At 36.1% G+C, this 25,891-nt stretch overlaps 1 protein-coding gene across 1 annotated transcript in view; it reads left to right on the top strand.

The window, feature by feature from the left end:
- The window catches only part of LOC145674673 (uncharacterized), a 60,764-nt gene that overhangs the window by 13,438 nt on the left and 21,435 nt on the right, over positions 1–25,891 (top strand). The window contains exons 2-4 of the mRNA XM_081744899.1: positions 3,551–3,606; positions 13,571–13,626; positions 23,062–23,529. Of these exons, the coding sequence (XP_081601025.1) occupies positions 3,563–3,606; positions 13,571–13,626; positions 23,062–23,529 (568 nt within the window). The 5' untranslated portion in view covers positions 3,551–3,562. The remainder of the gene's footprint in view (positions 1–3,550; positions 3,607–13,570; positions 13,627–23,061; positions 23,530–25,891) is intronic.

Genomic DNA, 25,891 nt, shown 5'->3' with positions numbered 1-25,891 from the left:
TTACAGGATTCCCAGTCAGAATTTTTTGTTTTTCACTTTTCGAATAAGCTGATATTGATAGCAGAAATGGAACGGAGCTAAAATACGGGACATTTCCCTGTCCCGACTAAATTTACGGGAACGCGGGACACTCGGGCCCAAAAACGGGACTGTTCCGTTTTCTACGGGATGTATGTCAGGCTTAAGCGTAAAATAAATAGTTTTATTGTTGAAGTATTCATTTCCGATCCTTCTGCGTTTAATTCGGGAATTTCTCGAGCACTTCTTTCACAGCGTGTACATCAAAACTTCCACTAGTACGGAAATTTGAACTCAGCACTTGAAATAGTAAGCGTTACATAGTCTTCGGAACCGCGAGCATTAAGCTTCTTAAATTTGACAAGAATTTTTACGCTATTGCTGGTGTTGATTCTACAGAATGCTTATTTGAAGAGTAGCAACAAATAACTGAACAAAACTGTTATTGTTCAACCAAATTTTAGTTGAAAAAACTTGTTTTACATCAAAGGTAAGAAATAATACTAATAGTTTTACTAATGTTCTTACATATGTACTATTAGTACCGACACCTATGACCTTAAACCCGTCAAACGTATGAGTGATAATGTCCTTCACTGTCACGAAGTCGACGAGCACACTATTCACGGAAAATATTTTCTAAAGTACAAAATTGCTTATTTTACTTCAAATAGGCTATAAGCATTATCCATACATTAATTTGTTCTATAACTATCTCAAGCTAAGTTTTTTATTCATTTAGTGCATTCAGAACTTTATAAAAGGTCTTATGTTGAATGTTGTTGTATACCTTAACGTGAAAGCCTCTAATTCGCCCAATGAAAGTCCAAAATCTGATAAATATCACTTACAATGTGATCACCTTAGTTGTACCAATAATATACTAACAAATAGGTCAAAAACCCACCGGGTTTTTTCGGGCTGGGCCCACTTGGGCAAACCCTGGATATTGTGTTGCTTTTTGTTTTATTTGACAGAAGATAATTTACTGATTAAAGTGGTAGCTTCTGTTTGGAAATGTGTGCCCAAAATCTCGTAGGCTACTACAAGCTTTTTTTTTTTTTTTTTTTTTTTTTTTTTTTTTTTTTTTAATGCTAATTCCATAAATGTTGATTTTTACTGTTGATTGGTATCATATAGTACTACATACTCTGAAAAGTAGAACTTCTGTTTTTGTGTTGAACAGGATTTATAAACAATTTAAACTTTTAACATAAATTTTACGTTATCATATTCTTATATATTGGTCTCATGGAATCAAAATCTAATCTTATATAACATGACATTTCAATTCTGCATAAAGATAAGTAACAGACACAGTTCTCAAATATATTAAAGCTTCCAAAATATGTGTGGAGCTTCCAAAGCATACCACTTCCGTGCTCTCTACTTAGAACTGAAATTAGCAATTCAATGAACTAAAAATGTGCTTAACTGAATGAGTATCTTCCTTTGATATTGAGTGATGACTTCCTGTTGAACCGATAGAACTGGAGCACCCACAATCTTCAAAACATTGTGAATTGGAAGTGAGCACTGGTAGTGATGTTACTGTCTTGCAGATGGAAATCTATATACAGAAACCGGTCCATGTGGTAGCAAAAAGATCACGACAATTTCATTTAACTTACAACTGATATTTGTAACCACTGCAATCCACCAGTCGCAGTAATATACACAGGCCACAAACATCGCTCTTTGTAAGGTGTGAATCTGGATATTCTCCTGCCATTTCTGAGATCTTGGTTGGAAAAATGAAATGTCTTCTTTCTTGTTCTTTGAAGTTCGTGCAATATAAGTTTCACCCATCGCTGTGAATTCTCAATTCCTTTCAAAGCTATAGTTTTGCGTTGGACCATTCTTCTATTTTTCTGCTGGCGGAATTCTTCAACTTCCTCTTTGGGCAACAGGATGAGGGATGTTGATATGACTTCACCACTTGTAAGAATTCTCGTCATTCTGAATTGTAGCCGTACTTGGCAAGAATAGATTATGTTTCGCAGCATTGTGTTTCAGCATCGCAAGGCACTTTCCATGACCAACAATACTCTATACCCACTTCATTACCACAAGCGACTTCGTCAATTCAAATAGTTGGTAATGATTTTTGTTGTGGCTAGGGTCTTCATCAGAAATGATGATTATGATTTGCAACACTTGTGGTCTTGTTTTTAAAAATATGTGACTCCTGTAAAATTTGAAACTTGATTATTACTCTAGTGATACCGTTTTACTTCTTGGGGCAGAATCACAGACTAGTTCTCAGCAAAATCACAGTGAAGCACTTAAACATAGTGATCAGCCTCCACACGCACCTTCATTTCTGCAATGTATTGTTGCAGTTTCTTCAGATGTTAATATGTTCTGCTTTCATTGTTCATTTCCACTGTCCAAGTTGGTCAATAAAGGTACTAATAACGATAGCTTTCGTAAAAAGATGCTTTCCTTCCATGTTGTTTATGAAACCTCGGAAGCATCACCTGCTACGTTTTCCAGACCAAGTGTCTGTAAGGCGAGTCCTTCCTTTCTATAGCAGCCACTACATTCCTGAAACAAACAGGTCTCTCGTTGTATATCACAGACTACTAACGACTTCACACGGCCAACCAACGTGTCATATGTCACACCTTCAAGTAAGTGCTTCAAAGTCACCACGCAAAGTTTAAAACGGGTACATACATAAATAGACATCTCTAAGTGGGTGTGGAACCAGCCTCTTAGGTTGTAGTGCATAAAATTTTGATTTTCCGATTTGAAATACTGAGCGTTCTTTCTTATATATGGCAAAAGTTTATTTAATATTGTAGACTATGTGTCTTCACTTTCACCACTTTTTCTTGTGCATCTCTTATAGGGTTTTTTTTTTTTTTTTTTTTTTTTGGTGGTGGTGGTGGTTCTTTGGGGGGAAGGGAGAACAGTGCCATTTATCTTCCAGATAAAATTACTGTGCAATTTGAACATGTGCTCCATTCACATGAGGACCATAATAAGAATCCGATTTTCCACACACTTTTGCTCCCAAACAGCCTCCCTAAAAATGATTATGCAAGCACCGGAGGTTCTGGAAGATGGATATTTGGATAGTTCACATACTATTTCGATAGTGACGTCTTGAACCGACTACGATCGGTCCTCCGTAGTAATGGAACTATGGACCTTTGAAGTTCATTTTTTCACGTTTTGGCACCCTATAACTAGGAAACTATGCACTTCCAATCCCAGATCCATATGAACTTTTTTTCTTATTTTGATGTGAGAAATCTATTCTCAAAATATTGTGAGAAATTTTTGTAACACCCTGTATGTTGTATCAATATTTAGATATCAATGTTATTAACTCCAAGGTATTACAGAAAATTGTGTGTGCAAAAAAGATAATTTCTGAATATATATAGCGTTATCGCATCAAGGAAGCAATTAGATACATTTATATAGTTGATTATACATTTTTGTGTTATTGCTGTTATGATGTTTGTGTGGAAAGAAAATAAAAGATGAAAGCTAATTTTGCGATTTTCTGGCTCTTTTACAGTTTAGATGGAGGATGTTCAATGGAACCGAAGTATGGACGAACCAGGGGAAAGGAGAGTAAGTACCATTAATTAATGAGAGTGCTACTGTAGTTAGGAGTAGAATGATAAAACTTCTTTAGAAATATTTACGTCCTTCAAACGATATGTACAGTATGCAAAGAACCCAACTTTTTTCTTGTGTTTATTGCGTTATAAGTGCAACAACTGCACGTACAAATCATAACTATTCAGATTCAAGTATTCTTAATTAAGAAATTAAATAGTTTGTAACTGACACATAATATTGCAGTTGCAGTGAAGAATCTTGTCTGATCAGTCACACTGAATTGCGACCACTCCTCCACACAAGAAAGTACGAGCTGATTACATGACCACCCTAAATCTTAGTATTGCAGAGAAAGAACACACTCGAGGCTAAATGTTGGCAGACAGCACATGTTATAATGGGAGGTGGGCAGGATTTATCTGTATTTTAATCGGCGGGATTGTAGGTACCCGAGCAATAGGTGCGTCAGTAACCCAGACAGCAATACTTGTCGGATGCGCCCGTTCCTGTGTAGTGAAAATTTACAAGGAGTGGGAAGAAAATGGGGTAACGGTCTCCAAGAGACAGAACTACAGGGGCGTACGGAAGTTCAAAACGTGGGGCGAGCGTCGCGTCAAACTGCTCGTGACAGTCAAACGAACCATCAATGTCCGGGGATTATGTGCCCCAAAGACGATGCCACCAAGCCAGGACTCTACTTGCTTGGCTTAAGGAACATTCCACGCAGCTGCAGCGTATGACTGGCCCTCTAAGTCACCGGATCCTGATCCTATAGAACATTTACGGTGGGTTGCGGAACGAGCTCTTCGCACCATGACTCCTGCACCAACATCTATGGGCTCATTTTGGGGTGCCATCAGGAATACATGGTATCAGATCCTCATGGAAACATATCAATCTCTACCAGAATCCATGCTACACCGTGTCCAGGCAGTCCTTTGAGTAAATGGTGGACTGCAACTGCCATTTTTCTCGAATTCATGAATCTACGTGCTTGAAGACTCTACGTTCCACTTCTAGGTCTTGACTTGCAACCCATCCGTTGTAAACTTTAGCTCCTATCCTATTTGAAAATTTTCTATAGAGTGCGAAGAGTTGCTGTCACTTTAACACTGTATACTGGAACTGGAAATTTAACATAAAATATTATAAACAAGTTTCTGCATACAAGTTTCATTTGTTGAAATCAACGCGACTTCATGTTCTGCATATTAGTTATCAGAAAGGAGATGGGATCGTGTTCTGTACATGGATAAACTTTGAGATATAAAAACCTACCTTGTATCCTGAGAGCAAATATTACTCCAGGTTGTTTGGATGTTCTGGTATTTTTATCATTGTCTTGAATTACACTGCTATACTGCTACCATGAGGATAGGTAGCAGTCTATCCATGAAGACGTTAACGGATTGACTTAATTGATGAACGCGGCGGAGAAAATCGTTCTAGTCATTTATTGGGGGAAAAAACAGAATTCAGAAATTTGCTTTCGTTACAGTGATTCAGTGAAAATCGAAGACGTTAAGACGTTCCCCTATTTAGGAAGTCTAATATCCTCGGACGGAAGAAGTGAAAAAGACGTAAGGCTAAACAAGCGTTCAATAGGAAAAGAGGACTGCTAAAATTAAGAAATGTATCGTTGGACGTTCGTAAACGATTTATTAAGACACTAGTATGGAGCGTGGCGCTTTACGGATCAGAGACATGGACATTGAGAAAAACTGAAACATCCAAGCTGAAAGCATTTAAAGTGTGATGTTGGCGCAGAATGCTGCGTATATCTTGGACCGAAAGGAAAAGGAATGAAGACGTACTAAAGGAAGCTAATGAAGGACTGCAGATCATGAAGATAATAGGGAAAAGAAGAAACAATATGCTTGGCCATCTTATTCGGCACTCCGATTGGGTACCGTGCTGATAGAGGGAAAGGTAGAGAGAAAACCAGGAAAAGGAAGACAAAGAATAGAATATGTAGATGAAGTTATGAACAAGAGGCCTTATCAAAGTATAAAACAGCTCTCCCAAGAGAGAGAAATGCTTTAAAATATCCATGTTGCCCACCAACCTATGGCTAAGGTGAGGAAGAAGACAGTGGTACAGAGGCAGGTTAGGGGTAGAGCGGTTACCTTTTGTGTGTGGGATCTTTGGGTCGATCCCAGTTTGGGCCAAGTGGACTATGTAGTTTAGAAACGCCGTGTCCGTGTGTTTTTCTGGGGTTCTCCCGTTTCTTCACACTTTCTTAATCCCACCCTCTCATTCATTTTAACCATCACTATCTTCCTTAGCCTCGGAGAATAACCCTGAGACGTCAAACTAAAAATTTTTTTTTTTTTTTTTTCTTTGCACAGTAATTATATATTCCCGAGTTTTATGATTTTTTCCGTACAAGAGGGTAGCAATTCCAAGAATTAACATCGAAGAAGGAAAAGGAATAACGCAACACTTTTGCTGAGGAAGGGGTGCAAAACTACCTCGAAATATACAGAAGAAATACAATTTTCGATGTTATAAGAACAAAAGGTAAACTTGAAATTAATTTTTGTTCGTTACAGTCATATCTAATTATTGATTAAAATATTTCCATGAAGGGTCTCACTTGATCGGGAAATCTTTGGTCTTAAAATACCATTTAAAAATGAAGAGTAACAAATAATTCAGTGCGCGCTTTGAACACATTTGTGTATAACTGATTTAAAATTATATAGACGCATGAGACGATTGTTCAAATTAACAAAAAGTTGGTTACTTACCAATATATCCTTCCGTGGGGAAACTAAGTATTCTCCAGACGTATCAGGACAACAAGCTAGTTTCGTCTTGTGGTAAGGTAATGACAAAAATGGATGAGAGAAATATAGATGCCAGCAAAATAATTATATCATAAGAGATGGGTACTAAAAACAGCGAGCAAAGCACACTGGACGAAAGAAAGAAAGAAAGTTGAGTTGGAAGAAGCACAGTGTCCATGCTACATCATTGTAGCCAGATTCAAAGTCCACATCAAAGGTAGGTAACCAGATTTTATCAATGTTGCCAGAATCCAGATTTAAAGTCTGTTTATATTTATGAATAAAGAATGATTCTTTAATCTCCCGTTTTTTCCTTTCTTTTCTGAACCTAAACATTAACCTGTTTTATATTATATGTATGTTGTTTTTACTCTTTTACGTTATTTTTATTTTGGTGGTGTATATTCCTTTTCCCTTATCATATTTCTCTCATCCATTTTTATCCTTGTTACCTTACCAGTGAAGACAGAACTAGCTTGTTGTTCTGATACGTCTGGAGAATAATTAGTTTTGGAGAATTATTGATTGGTAAGTAAGCAATTTTTTGTTAATATAACTGATTTATCTAATAGAATTATTTCCTTTTCAACAGCTCTTCTTCATACTTTACTCTAAGTGCATCTATAATATAATATAATAATAATAATAATAATAATAATAATAATAATAATAATAATAATAATAATAATAATAATAATAATAATAATAATAATTTTATTGTCGAATCTGCTACATAGCCATAGACAGTGTCAAATTAAAACTTACTACAATAATGTACAGCAATAGTGATTGTTCGTTATGTACAATAAGTGCTAAAGTACACCACAATAACATAACTTAAATATTATTACCTTACAAAAATTAAATATTATCGTATTCAAAAAACTCATCTATTGAATAAAATAGTGCTTTAACTAACCAAGAATATAATCTATTTTTGAAGATACCCATAGGTAGTTGTATCAATTCTATAGGTAATTTATTATACAACCTCACACTCATGGCTTCATAGCTATTTTGTGATTTTGTTAATCTCAAATATGGTACGTTGACACGTCTATTATTTCTAGTGTTGTATGAGTGTATGTCATACCTATAGTGTATTTCTGACGTTTTGCCCTTTATATACACCAACACATTGTGTATATATATAAATTGATTACCGTCATTACTTTTAATCTTATGAATAATGGTTTACAATGACACGTATTCTCTGCATTCATCATTATTCTCACAACTTTTTTTTTGTAACAACAGAACGTCATTCACATGGCTACCATTTCCCCATAACAGTATGCCATATAGTAAGATACTTTAAAAAGACGCAAAATAGGCCGATCTTACATTGTGGTACCTGATTCCTTAAATTTTTTATCAAATACTAGCAGCGTTCACCCCGCTTCGCTGCGGTCACCCCGGAACGCAATAAACTTTGTTACTTAGATAATTTTTACTTTTTCGCTTTCAAGTGATATGATAAAAACCATAGAAGATTGCATTAAATGTTAACATTATATCGCCTGTCATTTATGTTAACCCGCCCCGCTTCGCTGCGGTCACCCCGGAAGTTTTCGCTTTCAAGTGATATGATAAAAACCATAGTAGATTGCAGTAAATGTTAACATTATATCGCCTGTCATTTATGTTAACCCGCCGAGTGACACGGTCATGCGGGTTGCATATAAATACGTTTATTTTTACCTATGATGAATAACTAACAAAGGATTTGTACGTTATGGACACTTGAATGGTCAATTATCTCAAGACACTGGTAATTAAAAATTAAAGTGATATGATAAAAACCATCTAGGGTCCAAATCCTAATAACCCCCCAAAAATAAAAGAAATTGGTTCAGCCGTATTAGCGTGATGAGGGAACAAAGGATTTTGTACGTTCTCTTTTATATATATAGATATAACTCTTGAAAATCTTCCTGTAATATATTGAATATGATAGTCCCATAATAATTTGTTATCAATAATAATCGCAAAAATTTTACACTGTCCAAATTGTTCTCGGTTGCCATATCTCTTAAACTTAAGTTTAAATCTTTCGTTTTACTTTCATTAAGGAAAAAACCGTTCGTCTTCAACCACGATCCTGCTTCAGATAATGTTCTTTCTGTGATTTCTTCTAATTTTTCAGGGTCGTGGCTAACACTGAAAAATGTTGTGTCATCTGCATATAAAATTGAGTGACTAGTTACTCAATTTGGTAAATCATTAACCATTATAGTAAAAAGCAAAGGCCCAAGTACTGAGCCTTGCGGTACACCGTATACAATCTGTGCAACTTGTGACTTGGAAATCAATGCTTGTTCGTGACCAAGTGCCTAATTTGAGTGCTTTCTGTGCGCATGGTACCAAATTCAATCCCGATTGAGGTGATTGAAAATCTGAATGATGTTTCAAACCCACTTTACAGCAGTAAGTCCCACCTCATGTAACCTTGGATCTTGAAAGAACGGTAAGTTTCAATGAAGCAATTTATTTAAGCAATATCTTTCATCCCTCCCTTTCCACTAAACATTTTAGTAACGTCTTCATATCAGACAGAAACACTTGTCAGTTTATTTATTTAGAGTACAGAAAACATTTTCTGCAGTTTGAACGACAATGAATCAAGTTTCAAGATGGATTAAGAAAAATGACCTAATTATTAATGCAAATAAAACATGTGCTTTAAATTTTCATGTTAAAAGTAATCAAACCAACACAACAATAAGAACAGATAATAAAACAGTTAAATCTGAAGAAACTGCTACCTTGCTTGGAGTTAAAATATTAAATAAATTCAACTAGGAACCACATAGACAACATGTAAAATGTAAGTTAAGCAAACTGTGTTATGTAATCAGATGTATAAGAGATAAGATTAATGTATAAACAGCTAAGTGTATATATTACTCAATTTTCATTCTATAATAAAATATGGATTGATGTTCTGAGGAAAGACACATAAAAGTCTTGTCATCTTTATGCTACAGAAGAAAATGGTAAGGATACTAACAAGAGTAGAATGGAACTCTCCTTGCACAAAAATTTTTAAGGTACTTGAAATAATGACTCTTCCCTCAATATATGGAAAAACATAGTAGTGAATTTTATTGCTAAGAAAGACATTCACAGATACAACACTAGAAGTAAAGAAGACATTCACTTGCATACACACACAACAAACATATACAATAAATCAGTTACTTGCAAAGGTAATCTATTATACAGGGTAGTTACAATTAAAATTATGCTATTCACAGCGGTTCAGCGCGGTCTGTAGTCAACGTATTACATTGAAATTTGGTAAATATGCTAATGAGACCATGCGGAAGCGAGTCACGCTGGAAAAAAATATTAGTTCCACTTTCCGCCATTAGGGGAAAATATGGCGCTGTACAGGTAATACAGACGTGCAAATGGTCCTGTATGTATGGATAAGACGATGATCCTGGTCGAAGAGGTTAAACATGTGAGATAATGTAATGCACACAAGGCAGGTAATTGTAACAAATGGTACAAAGGAAACAACTTTAGAAACAATGTGAGTGTAACAAAAGGTGAAACTGTATTTCCATTTAATCGTAACAAAAGGTGCAATCGGAATAATTTCATTAATATTTGCGGTTACAGTGACCAATTTACATAATATGATCCATATGGCGATCAGGCACGTCGACGACATGTTGTATCCGCAAAATTGCGTGCAGACCAGTTGTTCGTAGCATTTCTGGCGGAATTGTTGCGACATGTCGCTTTATGGTGTCCTTGAGATCTGTTAGCGAATGGACATTTCCGTGGTAATCCAGAGCTTTCAGATATCCCAACAGCCAGAAGCCACACGGATTTAGATCGAGTAATCTTGCTGGCCACGCATCTGGAAAACCTCGGGAGATGATGCGGTCAGCATTGAATGTTTCACACGAAGCAGATCTTTCACGTGGCTATGGGTGTGCGGTTTTGCATTGTCTTGCATGGAAACAGTCGTCTTCAAACAGTTTAGTGTATGTAACCCAGGAATCACAAGTCGCACTAAAAGATCCCTATAACGTGCCGATGTGACGGTACAAGTAACAACTCCTTGAGATCTCATCTGCTCAAAGGAAAACGTACCAATAATAAACATTCCTGTGAATCCACACCACACAGTCACATACGCAGAGTGTAATGACTCTTCAAGCATAACATGCGGATTATCCAAGCCTCATACCAGACAGTTTTGCGTGTTCACTGCCCCTTCTAGTGTAAAATGTGAATCAACCCACAAGGTATCTCACGGCCACATGTCATCTACTTCCATTCGTGCCAGAAAATGAAGGAAGTCAAGGCGTTGTCGCGGATCTTGGAGTTTCAGCTGCTGTACTGTGTGATTCTTGTAAGAATACCAGTGTAAAATGGTCCTAAGAACTTTCCTCATTGTTGACCATGAGATGGTCAATTCCCCTGACACCACCCGCGCACTGGTAGCGGAATATGGAGCACGTGCTGCGTGGTCCACAACAACCACAGCAACCTCACCAACAACCTCCGTTGGAATGGGTCGTGTTTCTCTTCCTGGAGCCACACGTAACGCATCGTGCACTGCGTAACAACCAAGACGGATGATTTGGAATATACTTTTTTCTTTTACGCACATGTGTGTGTGTTGATGTACGAATATGTGACATTCGGAATTCATATACCAGTACCTCATTTGTATCAATTATTTTGGTTTTTAATTATTAGATTTAATTTTTATTGTGTGTGCTTTAATTCTGTAAATAGCCTACAAGTTCTGAATGAATTGTACACCATGACTTCTGTAAATAACTTACAAAAAACATTGACCAGCTTTCAACTCAGGAAAACTTGCAATTAAGGCTTAGACAAAACAAGCAAAGGACAATTCAGGAGAGTGTTCGAAAAAAATCCAGTTTAAATTTACAGGATATCTTATGGCAGTAATGTTGTTTGCACTAGATACATTTCCTCAATTTATTTTAAATTTTCCTAGATAAACTGTAAATAAAGTGTGTTCAATGTATATTTTTTATAACACTAATCTCTGCTACAAACTCTCTTCAGTCAACACTGAAGAGGAATTCGGATCACTGTCAGGGACTGAGTTTGCTAGAATGAATCGTTCGCAATAATCTAGAAAAAATATTTAGTGAATCTACAAAGCTTCTGAAATTAATATTAACTGTACCTATGGCGTCAGGAAAAGACAATTTTTTTTTTTTCCGCATCAAAAAGAATTGACACTTTCAAGAAATTAAATGTTCCAAGAGAGGTTATCACCATTGGTTATGCTTTCCATCGAAAAAGACCTGACAATAAGAATACCAGAGTTCAACCAGCATGTATTAGACAGATTTGCACCAATCAAAGAGAGGAGAATGAACTTACTAATTAAATAAACTGATTAATCGGATAAAATGTTCTGCATTTTTTTTTTAAAAAAAAAACAGAATTTTATTTAATTTCACATGCCACATAGCATTTGCATCCAAAGTTATGCTGATTAGTCAATGAGTCCACTTTATATCTTCTGTCTCCGATCGTTCGTACTGCAACACCCGAAACCACAATCCACCGGCCGCCACTGTATCTCACACACAATGTCTTTCAAAAGGTTCCTTTCGTTTTAAATAATTATTTTCTCCTATAAAATTTACAAAATCTTGCCGAACTGTTTTAGACATTAATTGTTCTAGTATTGACTTTAATGACGTAAGTTTTGTAATGAATCACATCATGCTTTCTGTTTTAACAATAAGTTTTTGACTACACAGAAACCTACATTAATATTTCTTTGCAGTTTTTCTTTCTTTTTTCTATTCCGTTTGCTTCTTGTCTAAATATCTTCGTTATTTCTCTATACAGGGTGTTACAAAAATGTGTCCTAATATTTTGTTAACAAATTCCTAACATCAAAATAAGAAAAAAGTTCCTATGGACCTGTGCTTAAAAGTGGATAGTTTTGGAGTTGTAGGGTGCTAAAAACGCGAAAGAAGTGAACTTTAAAAGTTTATAGCTCCACTACTATGGGACCTATCGTAGTCGGTTCAAGACATCATTGAGGAACTGGTATGTGAACTATCCAAATATCCATGTTTGGAAATGTTCTAGTACTTGCATTCCAATTTATAGAGAGGTCTGTGGAGAGTGATCATGTGACCGTCGCATTCTATTGAATCCGAGGGTGCACTTGCCTCAGCAGTACGCAAAGGTAATTGCGCAAAAAAGATATTGTCAAACACAATCGCAAGAATCATTTAGGGCAAAAGAAGAAAAGAAAGAGAGAAAGTTTATATGAACCAAAAACTATTGAAGTTAAGATTACAAAACAAAGTTTTGAGCTGAGGGCTCCGATTACAGGTTAAATAAGAGAAATGTTACGATACGCTTGTTCAGTGTGTATGCTGGTAGGCAATCTTCTCAGCTGTCCCCTTCTTTGGATTCATTTCGAGTCCATGTGGTCCCCTTGTTCCAACCTGCTCCTCAATCCTGGTACCGGCCGCTGGAGCTCTGCTGCTTCCTACCGCTGGAACTGCGAGAATGAGGAAAAGTTCTCGCTGGGATGCGTGGAGACTGTACTGGTTGTTCGTGCTGCCGCCTGGTGGCCGCTTCGCCAATTGTCCCAATTGACGATCAGCACGCGAAGAGATTGTCTACCGTCCACAATCAGATACTCCTAAACAGCCCCCCTAAAAATGATTATGCAAGCACCGGAGGTTCTGGAAGATGGATATTTGGATAGTTCACATACTATTTCGATAGTGACGTCTTGAACCGATTACGATCGGTCCTCCGTAGTAATGGAACTATGGACCTTTGAAGTTCATTTTTTCACGTTTTGGCACCCTATAACTAGGAAACTATGCACTTCCAATCCCAGATCCATATGAACTTTTTTTCTTATTTTGATGTGAGAAATCTATTCTCAAAATATTGTGAGAAATTTTTGTAACACCCTGTATGTTGTATCAATATTTAGATATCAATGTTATTAACTCCAAGGTATTACAGAAAATTGTGTGTGCAAAAAAGATAATTTCTGAATATATATAGCGTTATCGCATCAAGGAAGCAATTAGATACATTTATATAGTTGATTATACATTTTTGTGTTATTGCTGTTATGATGTTTGTGTGGAAAGAAAATAAAAGATGAAAGCTAATTTTGCGATTTTCTGGCTCTTTTACAGTTTAGATGGAGGATGTTCACTGGAACCGAAGTATGGACGAACCAGGGGAAAGGAGAGTAAGTACCAATAATTAATGAGAATGCTACTGTAGTTAGGAGTAGAATGATAAAATCTTCTTTAGAAATATGTACATCCTTCAAACGATATCTACAGTATGCAAAGAACCCAAATTTTTAATTGTATTTATTGCGTTATAAGTGCAACAACTACACGTACAAATTAAAACTATTCAGATTCAAGTATTCTTAATTAAGAAATTAAATAGTTTGTAACTAACACATAATATTGCAGTTGTAGTGAAGAAACTTGTCTTATCAGTCACACTGAGCGCTCACTGAATTGCGACCACCCCTCCACACAAGAAAATGTGGCCAGCAGCCGAGCTCATTACATGACCACCCTAAATGATAGTATTGCAGAGAAAGAACACACTCGAGGCTACATGTTGGCAGACAGCACATGTTATAATGGGAGGTGGGCAGGATTTATCTGTATTTTAATCCGCGGGATTGTAGGTACCCGAGCAATAGGTGCGTCAGTAACCCAAACAGCAATACTTGTCGGATGCGCCCGTTCCTGTGTAGTGAAAATGTACAAGGAGTGGGAAGAAAATAGGGTAACGGTCTCCAAGAGACAGAACTACAGGGGCGTACGGAAGTTCAAAACGTGGGGCGAGCGTCGCGTCAAACTGCTCGTGAGCCAAACGAACCATCAGTGTCGCAAACACGATGCCATAAAGCGAGGACTCCACTTGCTTGGCTTAAGGAACATTCTACGCAGCTGTGAACTGACAGAAATATTTTTTCGGCCAAAAACTCGCAAATCAAAAGCAAGGTGTGGCACAGCGCGTTTTCGTGGTGAAGAAGGAAGACATTTGCCCATTTAATCGGTAGTTAAGTTGCCTTTCACGGGTCCATACGAGATGTTTAGTTCTTCGAAAAGCTCTCGAATAGTCATTCGCCTGTTTGAACAAATCATTTGCGCCACTTTTCACACATTTTCATCTGTTTTCGACGTCGAAGGAAGTCCCGATCGTTGCTTGTTTTCAACTAACTCCTTGCAGCTTTTGAATCGCTCATACCACTTGTAAAGAGTCTTCAATGGCACCGCTTCATCGCCATACACTGATTTTGACATCTCCTGAGTTGCTTTGGTACTTTTTTGTCGCTTAGAACAAAATTTAATGTTGGCACGCGACACTCTTAACATCCTCACTCTTCTGCCTCTGGAAACCAACTAACATCTCAAAACTCGTCCAAAATTCGACACTGACTGTACCAAAGGTTTAGGCTACCGGTCTTACTAGTTGAAATGGATACAACATCGATAGATGGCGCTGTGCAACTACATTCACCTTACTTTTTGATCATACCTTGTATTTATGAGCTAACTCACGTAAATGATGTATATTGAGGTAATACATGATACTATAAAACATAGCTTTGAAATTGCATTTCCAATAAAAAAAAGTGTGAAATATCGATATTGTTGAAACCGTTAACAAAGTGAAAAAATATTATAATTAAACAAATGAAAAATTCGAACTAGGATGGGATTGATTAAATATCTAACAAATTGATGAAAAGCACCCATTGTGTTACCTGTAAAATATTTCACTCTCAACAGGAACTTTTCCTGATAAACAAAAAATGCTAAAATTAAACCGTTACATAAAAAAAAAAAGATAAACGCAATGAAACACAATACTATAGACAGATTTCATTACTACCTATAATAGATAAAATTCTGGAGAAAATATTATTCAATCGGGTAATGGAACTTATTTATAAATACTTTATTTTTATCCAACACACAATGTGATCTCTTGAAAGGTAAATCCGCCGAACAGCCCGTTTTTATTTTCTTGAAGCATGCAAAAAGCTATTGAGTAGGAACATTTTTAGATCTAACAAAAGCCTTTGGCTCTGTAAATCTTACTATATTACTAGAGAAACTTCATTGCTGTGGTGTCAGAGGCCTGGCAAATAAATGTTTTGAATCATATCTTAAAAATGGAAGATTAAATAACTGAAATCTTACGAATAGTTAACACAATAATCAGAAATATGTTTCGAGTGAAGAAGTTATAAACCAGGGAGTACCAACAGTTCATGTGTGACTCTATATGCAGATGATAAAAATATAATAGTCATTGGAAAAGATGAAAGCGAATTAGCTTCAAATTGGAAACTGGTAATGAACCCATTTTAAAGTTGGATGAATAAAAATTGGCTAATTATTAAAACTGATATAATATTTGCCCAAAATTTTCATAATATTAGAAATAATCAAACTGATAGGACAATAAAAATAGATGTTAAAGTAATTAAATATGCAGAAACTGTTACCTTTCTCGGTGTAAAAATATCTAATTCAGTTGGGAGCTTCCTATAGAATATTTAAGAAGTAAGTTAAGCAAACTGTGTTATGCAGTTAGATGTGTAAGAGATAAGATTAATGTAATAACAGCTAAGTGTATATGTTAATCAAATTTTCATTCTAAATATGGATTGATGTTCTCGGGAAGTACACCTAAAAGTCTTGTCATCTTTAGGCTTAAGAAGAAAATGGTAAGGATACTAGCAGGAGTAGAGTGGAATCGTCATGCAGAAATATTTTTAAAGAACTTGAAATAACGGCTCTTCCTTCGACCTATTTATTTGAAACATTAATATATATATATGAAAAAAATAGTTGCAAATTTATTGTCAACAAAGATATACATAATTACAAGACAAGAAATAAAGAAGATATTCACTTGCTTGCACACAAAACAAATATAAACACAACAACACACTGAGCAAGGCTATGTGATACAATATATAAAAAAAAATACACAATCACGTAACAGTTTCAACCCAATAATTGTGTCTTTATAAGACTTCCACTTCTTCCGGCTACTTGGAAGTTGGTCACCTCTTATATACTCTCCAGACATCAACTTTTAATTACCCTACGACCCTTCATGAAAAAGTAACATTTGTGTTTTTCCACTTTTACTTACTTAACTGCACACTGGTCCAATTAAAAATGCACCTTTTAGCTGGATATATTTTTGTTCTTTAATTATATTTATTATGTTCTCTTTTTAATTTGTTCTCTTTCTTTCTTCTTCTTTAAGTACAATCTCCTCCCATTCTTTATTTATCGCAAATCCTCCATTCCAATTCACCACTGTCTCTTGCCTTGATAACTTTTTGGCTTCTCTCCATTTTCGTTCCATTTTATCTGCTTCTTCCCACCCTATCCTATGGTTTGCCTCTTTCTGATGTTTATATATTGCGTTGTTGTCCCTTTTCAATCTTACATCATCCTTGTGCTGTTTTATCCTTTCTTCCATATTTCTTGTTTCTTCTATGTAAATTTTGTTACAATCCGTGCTCCCCACTTTATATATTACCCACCTTTGATCTTGGTCCATTATTGCTATTCTCTTGTTTTTGTTAGTACTTCAATTATTTTGCTTCCTTCTTTCATGTATGCTCTAATTCCTGTTTTCCGAAGTATCCTCTTTATTTTCTCTGTTTCTTTGCCTAAGCTCTTTATTTGCCTAGGTATTTGTGATCTTTTCTAAACAGTCCTAGGACTACTTCCGTAGACTCATTTCTCTTCTTCGCTATTGTTGAAATTGAAGATTAATCAGGGGGTGATAAAAGCTTAGATATAAAATACTTAAAGAGCATTAGATAGAATCAGCCGTTTATTTAAATGCTATTTTCAGTTAGCTAAGTGCACTCTACTTAAAGCCACTGACTGGCTGTGACTGGTCGGTGCCTGGGGCTTTCTGATTGGTTGGTAGATTGTGCAATCAGCTGTTGACCCAAATACTGGCTGTGACTAGTTGCTGGCTGGTGCTTTCTGATTACGGAAATCTACGTGTTACTGAGTTGATAGCTAACGTCTCTGTTGAGGTTACTGCCTTCTTGCAAAATTGCTATTTCTTCTTTTATTTTCCTTTCCCAATATCCTGAGCTTGGTTTTTTCTTAGTCTTCAGGCCGACAACTGATTGGACAATCCATCAGTCAATCAGAGCCCACCTCGTCCACTCCAGATAGTATGTATACACAATTCCTCTGAGTGATGTCTTCCCTGAAGATGAGAATAGTGTCTGTTCTCGAAACGTTGAACAACGAAAACTTCGCCTTGCTGATATCCCGAGAACACATATTTGCATCACATCAGGAAAGCTTCAACTCCTATTACATTAACAAATTATAGTTGTCACTGACGACCATAAGCATGTTCTCTTATGGGAATTTGAAACACAGACATAAACTATAACAAAAATCCAGTATTAGAATGCCTTTATTAACAAATAAGAACATCGTCACGGCTTCGCTACCGCAAGTGTTATTAATAACTGTTACACGCTCATGTTTCATGAATGAAATAATATTTTATAATCGATTCACCAGACATGATAAAAAAAAATGGATTCTTTGTCATGTTTCTTCTTTCTCGTTTAGGAGTACTACATAGATATCCACCTATCTAATAATTCCTAAAAAATATGGTTTATCTCTTGAAGAGTACATATATACAGGGTGTTAAAAAATGTGTCACATTTTTTAAAATAAATTCCTCACATTAAAAGAAGAAAAAAGTTCATATCGACCTGTGGTCGGAAATGCATAGTTTAGTAATTATAGGGTGCCCAAAACGTGAAAACAAACTTTGAAGGTCCATAGTTCCACTACTATAGAACTGATCGTAGTCGGGTCAAGACATCACTAAGGAACTAGTATTTGAACTATTCAAATATCCATCTTTCAGAACCTTCGGTACTTGCACAATCATTTTTAGAGAAGTTGATTGGGAGTACTTGATCAGTCTTCACCTATCTCTCTAAAAATTGGTGTACAAGTACTGGAGCATTCTTAAACATGGATTTTAGATAATTCACATACCAGTTCCTCAGTGATATCGTGACCCGACTACTATAGGTCCCATAGTAGTGGACCTATGAACTTTTAAAGTTAACTTGTTTCACGTGTTCGGCACCCTATAACTCCGAAACTATCTACTTTTGAGCACAGGACCATATAAACATTTTTCTTATTTTGATGTAAGGAATTTGTTTCCAAAATATTGTGACACCCTGTATATGTATCGCTTTTTTGCAACTCCTTTCACCTTTTAAAGGTACAAGTCGGTTTCCGTTTGGTTGTTATGGATGTCTGTCTGTCTCTGTCATTTAGTATATCTCGAAAAGAAAGACATCTATTGATAATTAGACAAATATTGTGTGAGGGGGTTTTCTCGGGATTCTTCCGTTTCCACCCACTTTCAATTCCACCATTTTGTTCATTATCACTGTCACCGTCTCCCTTAGCGTCGGAGCCCAATGTGAGATGTTAAACTGAAAAAAAAAAAAAACTACTAAAGGACTTGATTTGGAACACTCACTCTCTCTCTCTCTCTCTCTCTCTCTCTCTCTCTCTCGCTCGCTCGCTCGCTCTCGCTGGTGTATTTAATGTCATGACACATTATTCTTTTTCTGTGAATGTTTTCCTCCATCTGCCCTGTATCTCTATAACGCTATTGTTGCTATAAGAGCTGTTGACTAACAAGCTTGATATATTAGGTCATTTGATTCTGGAATCAATATCTTCGGTTTGCCTGTCTGTTTTCTACGTAATGCACTTTTATCTGCTGTTTCTAACTTCCCTTATCTCGAAAACACAGAAACAAAATATTCGGAAGCAGTAAAGATGTCATTAGGGAATAAACTAATATTTAAAATATCTTTACAAAGATCCTGTTTAGAGCTCTTTCCTGGCTAAGCTGTTAGCGTACACGCCTTTAACGCGGGAGACCAGGATTCGATTCCCGGCGGGAACTCTTGTGGTTCGGATTCCACGTTAATCAATAGGTCCCGTCTCATATAGCCTCGCTGCTGAAAGGGACGTTAAACACAAAATCAACTCAACTCAAGAATTCTGTTAACCTATACAGAAATATATTAGGCAATACGAGAAGATGTAACGATATCCTTGTACTAGGTACACTCATGTCCAAAATTATTGTCGCATGTCTATAAATATGTTGTTGTAGGAATATAATTTGATAACGAATTTGCCCGGTATTTCTTATAATGTTAGTATGTGTATAATCGGTAAAGACATGTATGTCGCAAATTTCATATCTAAAGAACAATAAATAAGAACAATAAAACAAAACAAAACTTTCTTCTTCATTTATCAAAATTTTGTTTTACTCATTCTAATTTTCGTACTTATAATTCTTTTCCTATGAAATTTACCACAAATATACATTTCTCGATTATACACATAGCGTCAATATTAAAAGTACCCTGCAAAATCATTATCAAATTATATTCTTACAAGAAGATAATTATAGATATGCGACAATCATTTTGGACATGAGTGTACATAGAAGTCAATTATTTTGTGATTTATTTGCTGTGTGATCTTAATTGAAGCTCAACTTTTGATTATTTCTTCTGATACGTCCAGTCATCTTTTCAAAAAATCTGTTAGTGGCTACCACTTTACTTAGTAAATCGTTGTAGTTGTTTCGGATAATAAAATTTCATCAAGGTTCTCTGTGGTGAGTCGAAATATTTAATTTAACTAGCAACCAAACATGTACATAATTCATAAGGAGCAACACTATTTAATCAATGCCTTGCCTAAAAGAGATATTAGAGATCAGAAGTATTGAGTAGGTTTTCAAAATACCTATTACTTTTGAGGCATCCTACACACAGAATATTATATCATATACAAAGTGTGAAAAGTGCATGACTGGACCTGAACTCGAGTCCATGATCTTCGTTGTACCGTGCCGATGAGAACCATTACGCTACCCATTCCTTTCCCGGAACAGCCATACACTCTCCCAGTCATACTCAGTGGGAGAGTGTATTGCTGTTCTGGGAGTTGACTGGGTAGTGTAGTGGTTAACGCATCGGTACGGTATGCTGAAGATCTCGTCCAGTCATGCAGTTTTTCACTCTTATTAAATTCGCACCTACAGAGGATTTGATGTGTAAAAATAAGTTTAAATGGCTTCTTTCCTCCTTTCCTTAATATAAGAGTATGTGATGTTGATACACTTTGTCCTTTAAAACACCCCATAATAAAAATTCATGTGGGGTGAAATCGGGAGATCGAGCTGGCCACTCCACAGACTCACGTCGACCGATCCAGCCGTTCGGGAATGTTTCGTTCATCCTGTCTGGCACACACTAACTGTTCTAACTCCAGTGACAGTTATCCCCACTCTCACGCTACGCAGTGTTGCGATATCGAAACTTTTTGTCCAAAATTACAAATACAACAGTCAGTCAAACATATACATAATTATGAGCCACCCTGTATATACTTTGACTGTATCAATGCTTCATTAGAACTGTGAGAGTTAAATATATATATTTCTGAATAGGTAATCTTTAAAAGAAAATGAACAACCAGAGTTTCCTGAACATCTCAACCAATTTTCTTTCCCTTACTTCAATATAATATACATATTTACCTATAAATCAATTCAGGTTGAGTAGTACTATCATAACACTTCAAAATAAGGAGAGATATTTCATAGTCATTCTATGATCCAAATTCTAGTATGATTTCTGTTAGCCGTGTTTATATACTAATCGCGTAGTGTATTTCTCTAAGAAAGAAAATAACAAAACTACTATCATTGAAACCGTATTGAAAAAGGGGATTATAGGTATTTAATCTACTTTTTCTTTTACTGTACTTAACGTCTCATGTTTATGCGTTTTAAGGTAAATGGATGGATACTTCATTTTCCTATGTTGAATGTTCCTTTCAGAGCCAGGATTATATGAGACGTGGGCTCGCAGCTTAATGTTGGATCCGAAACACATGAACTCTCACTGAAATCGAACTCCAGTCTCTAACTCCAAAAACGTTATCCATATAACCGTGAAGGAGCTCTGTATGGTAAATGAGAACATCAGAAATGACCTGCAATAATAGTAGTCAATATAGTATCATGTTACACGAACACTCCTCAGCAATCGGAACTCGAATATGCCACTTCGTCTTGCTTTCGTCAGCTAGCTCCTCAAGATTAGAGATGTCAAGCAACTCGGCTGCAGTCCTGAACCACTGGCTCAGCTCGGCTTGGTTCAACTGAGCCATCAGGTCCAGCCAGCTCGAGTAAGATGAGCCACCGACTCGGTTCGACTAGGCTCGTTGCAGTTTTTGAGAATTAAGAAACTGATGTCTGATGATTTTACCCATAAAGTTACCCTTGAGAACACATGAAGACGAACAAAATATTTCTTGCAAACTTTCTAACATAATTAGTTGGCAATATTTGTTTTTTAATCTTCTCAGAAGATTCTTCCGATAGCTGTATCCTCTCACATGGGCTACAAACTTGTTTGGAGCTAGGCGCGAGAGATCATTACGTCACAGAGCACTTTGCTGCTCAGCACTGATCTATTGCAAAACTAGCCTGAAACCATATGATCAAATGACTTCTCACAGAATATAATTACAGTGGTTAGATTAGAGCACATTTCATTCTTATCATAGCTTAAGTATGTTATACATACCTATCTATGTATTTTCACCAATCTTTTTCATAACCAACGTAATATATCAATTGTTTTACCTAGAATCATAGACGTAATCCATACCTTCTTGTATGTTTCAGATGAAAAGCATTCTAGTATGGTGTCTAACTAGACATTTCACAACTACTTTTCTCAATTTTATTTTTCTTCCTATTTCTTATTTTCATTGTTTGATGGTAACTTTAAGAAAAATGCTTATAATACCTATTTACATGTGTGTTTTTACAATGTTTTTACTATTTTTCTGATATATACAGGGTGTTACGAAAATGTGTCACAATATTTTGGGAACAGATTCATCACATCAAAATAAGAAAAAAAGTTCATATGGACCTGTGCTCAGAACTGGATAGTTTCGGAGTTATAGGGTGCCAAACGTGAAATAGGTGAAATTTAAAAGCTCGTAGCTCCACTACTATAGGACCTATCGTAGTCGGCTCAAGACATCACTGAGGAACTGGTATGTGAACTATCCACATATCTACGTTTAAGAATGCCCCAGTAGTTCCGCACCAATTTTTGGAGAGGTAGGTGGAGAGTGATCAAGTACTCCCAAACAGCCTCTCTAAAAATGATTGTACAAGTACCAGAGGTTCTGAAAGACGGATATTTGGATAGTTCGCATACCAGTTCCTCAGCGATGTCTTGACCCGACTACGATCGGTCCTATAGTAGTGGAACTATGGAACTTTAAAGTTCATTTTTTCACGTTTTTGGCACCCTATAACTCTACGAAATATACTACGTAGAGTACTACGAAACTATGCACTTCCGTCCGCAGGTCCATATGAACTTTTCTTGTTTTGATGTAAGGAATTCCCAAAATATTGTGACAACTTTTCTAAGACCCTGCATATTAAATCTTTGAAAAATGTACTTTATGAAACTAAATGTTCTAAATCATTCTCTCCTCTACAGATTCTGGCCAAGACAGTTACGAGTCTTCGGACTCGAGCTCCTCTGATAGTTCTGAAGAAAAGTGTACCAAACGTAGAAAAAAGTGGTGCAGAACTCGGTCGCTTAGTTCTACCTCCTCTAGCACGTCTTCTAGCAGTGATGAAGATGGAAAGGAAAGAAATGTGGAAAAGCTGGAAGATGACAGGAATGAACTTAATCCTTTGATAGCGAGACTAAAGGAGGAATTTGATATTTATCGAAAGACTCCGGAGCGACATCCGTTGTATAAGGAGGAGTGGCGAACCTTTTGGTATAAGAAGTATGGGGAACTGGTGAAACAAGGAAGAAACCCAGACACATACGATTTTAGCGAAGAATGGCGGAATCATTGGTTCAAGAAATTAGAGGAACTTTATAATGAAGACTATTTGAAGATACAACCTAAGTTTGGAGTAGAAGCAAAGAAGCAAAAAGATGTAAAAGCTCCAGGTATAGTTCCTGTTCCACTGTTAGTTATACTTCTAACTGGGGCGATTTACTTATTTAGTGCATACTTTTTACTAAGAAATGTCCATGTCATTTCATTTTAAAACAATATATATATATATATATATATATATATATATATATATATATATATATATATTTCCTTTCTCTCTCTCTCTATTAAGCAAAATTACTTTCAAAGTAAACTAAATTTCTGGCGGTACTGAAGGATCAGGTGGCGCACATTACACAGGGTTATTCTTTCAGTACTTTAAAAAAAAATCAAATACTTCAGCAAGTAATAAATGTATAACGATTAAAGGGCCTATCTGGTTTGCCAAATTTATGTTAAAATAGCCACAGCGTAAACAAACCAGACATAAATACTTCCTACTACCTTTCACGTATCATTTACATAACACGTTCTTCTAGAATTATTCACTTTTTCTTTAAGTTAATAAATGCTATATGAAAACACATATTCAAAGCGTGTATAAAATCCACAACTCAAATATAAAGAGCCTATCCGGTTTGCCATAAGCACCAGATTGTGTCACGTGATCAGATCAAAAGTCACATAGCGTGCTAAGTCGAATCTGGAGATTGCAAATCCAGATGTGAGATATTTCAAACACGTAACCTCCGCGTGGGGCGCCCTGTGTAATTCGCAGATGCATATACTTTATCCTTATTATTCATTTTACTCAGACAACTTGACTTTTGACAATGTTCTAGTCATATTTATCTTAGGTGATATACATCGTTCTTAAACTCTTCATTATGTGTTTGCAATAAGCTTTCAATTCGCCATCTCCTTACTACAGTTTTTTAAAGATATGTGGACGACTTAATTTTTTCATTGATATTAATGTTAATGTATCGCGCTTTTTGACTATGTTCCATCCATTTTAGGACAATTTGCTTCTGGAATATAGAATCTACATAGTCTCTTATACATTCCGGATGAATTTCAGCGACCTTATACATTCCGGATGAATTTCAGCGACCTCCCCCAAAGTCTGTTCACATCATTGACACCGGATAGGCCGTTTGCGTTAAAGAAAAGTAGGACATTGGGAAAGGATGAAGAAAAGTCCTATTGTCTTCAAGACAGCGACTGCCATTCGACTCCATGTCGCGTACTGCTCTCTTTACACTGTCTTGTCGTCCTGTTGTGGGATACTAAAAAGAATAATAGACAAAGAGGTCCGTGTATTTATCATTCATAACTGCTGGATCCCTTTAAACAATGTCAGGCAGCATTTTTGAGTAAATATGCTGGTAGAAAGGAAAACAGTATTCGACGTAAAATTGCTGCGATTAATGCCTTAAAGGCTACAGGACAATTTACAGGCCACTTTCGCAAACATGAAGCCACTATTTCAGCTCTACCTGGGCAGTATTGGCGAGCATTTTCAGCACCACTTTTAGTATCGGTATGTTTTTCATGCACCAAGGTATGCATGCTCAAAAAGACATGAAGCCTCTCTTTCAGCTTTGTTTGGACAATATTGGGGAATATTTTCAGGACCTCCTTTAGTATCGATATGCTTCTCGTGCACCAAGGTGTGTAGTCGTATATGCATGTTTAAACTCTAATGCGTAATCTTCGACATATTAGCATATTCTTGGCTTTTATACCGAAAGTATCACCCTATAATAGATGATCCATTGTCCGGACATTAACACCCACCGCCACTATTTCTGGGTTTCTAATTCGGAGTATGTTAGTTTTCAAATCAGGTAGCTTCCTCAGAAATCGAATTTGGGGCCACGTGCTATATACCACACTAAAATCAGAAATCGTTTGGAAAACAGAATTTATTTCTAGGTCCGTGATCTTTATTTATTTTCAAGGTTTAATAGTAGGGTTTAGTGAGACCAGTGTAAAAGATACGGTAGAGGCTAAACCGTAAACGTTTTTATTTTTATTTTAATTAGATTCAGCAGCTTATTTCTTATGGTAAAGCAAATTATATACTTTCAACTGAAACACATTCTGAACTAACTAAAATAATTCTAGACAACATTTTTACCTGAATGCCGTTCATTCTAGCTTTCGAACTGCTGTGCTTTCATTAAAAATAGAATCTGACCAAAGAAAATTACTTTTAATAAATAATAGTGCTATTATTTATTACTATTTAATAATACTATTATTCATGAGAAGTAATTTGCTTTGGTCAAATTCTATTTTTCAGGTAAACCATTTTTACGTTAGCAGTTTCAGTAAACAGCTCAACATATGTCATAACGATATTCAATTTTATTTCACTCTCCATTAAGAGCTTCTGGAGTAATGGTGTCGAGTGCTGGGTTGCTTCATGCTTTGAGCTGGTTTATACTTTCAATCCACTGTTGCTTC

Source organism: Thermobia domestica, chromosome 17 (assembly GCF_964235325.1).
Source record: "Thermobia domestica chromosome 17, izTheDome1.hap1.1, whole genome shotgun sequence".
Classification (NCBI taxonomy): Eukaryota; Metazoa; Arthropoda; class Insecta; order Zygentoma; family Lepismatidae; genus Thermobia; species Thermobia domestica.
This window is presented reverse-complemented; position numbering and strand designations above follow the sequence as displayed.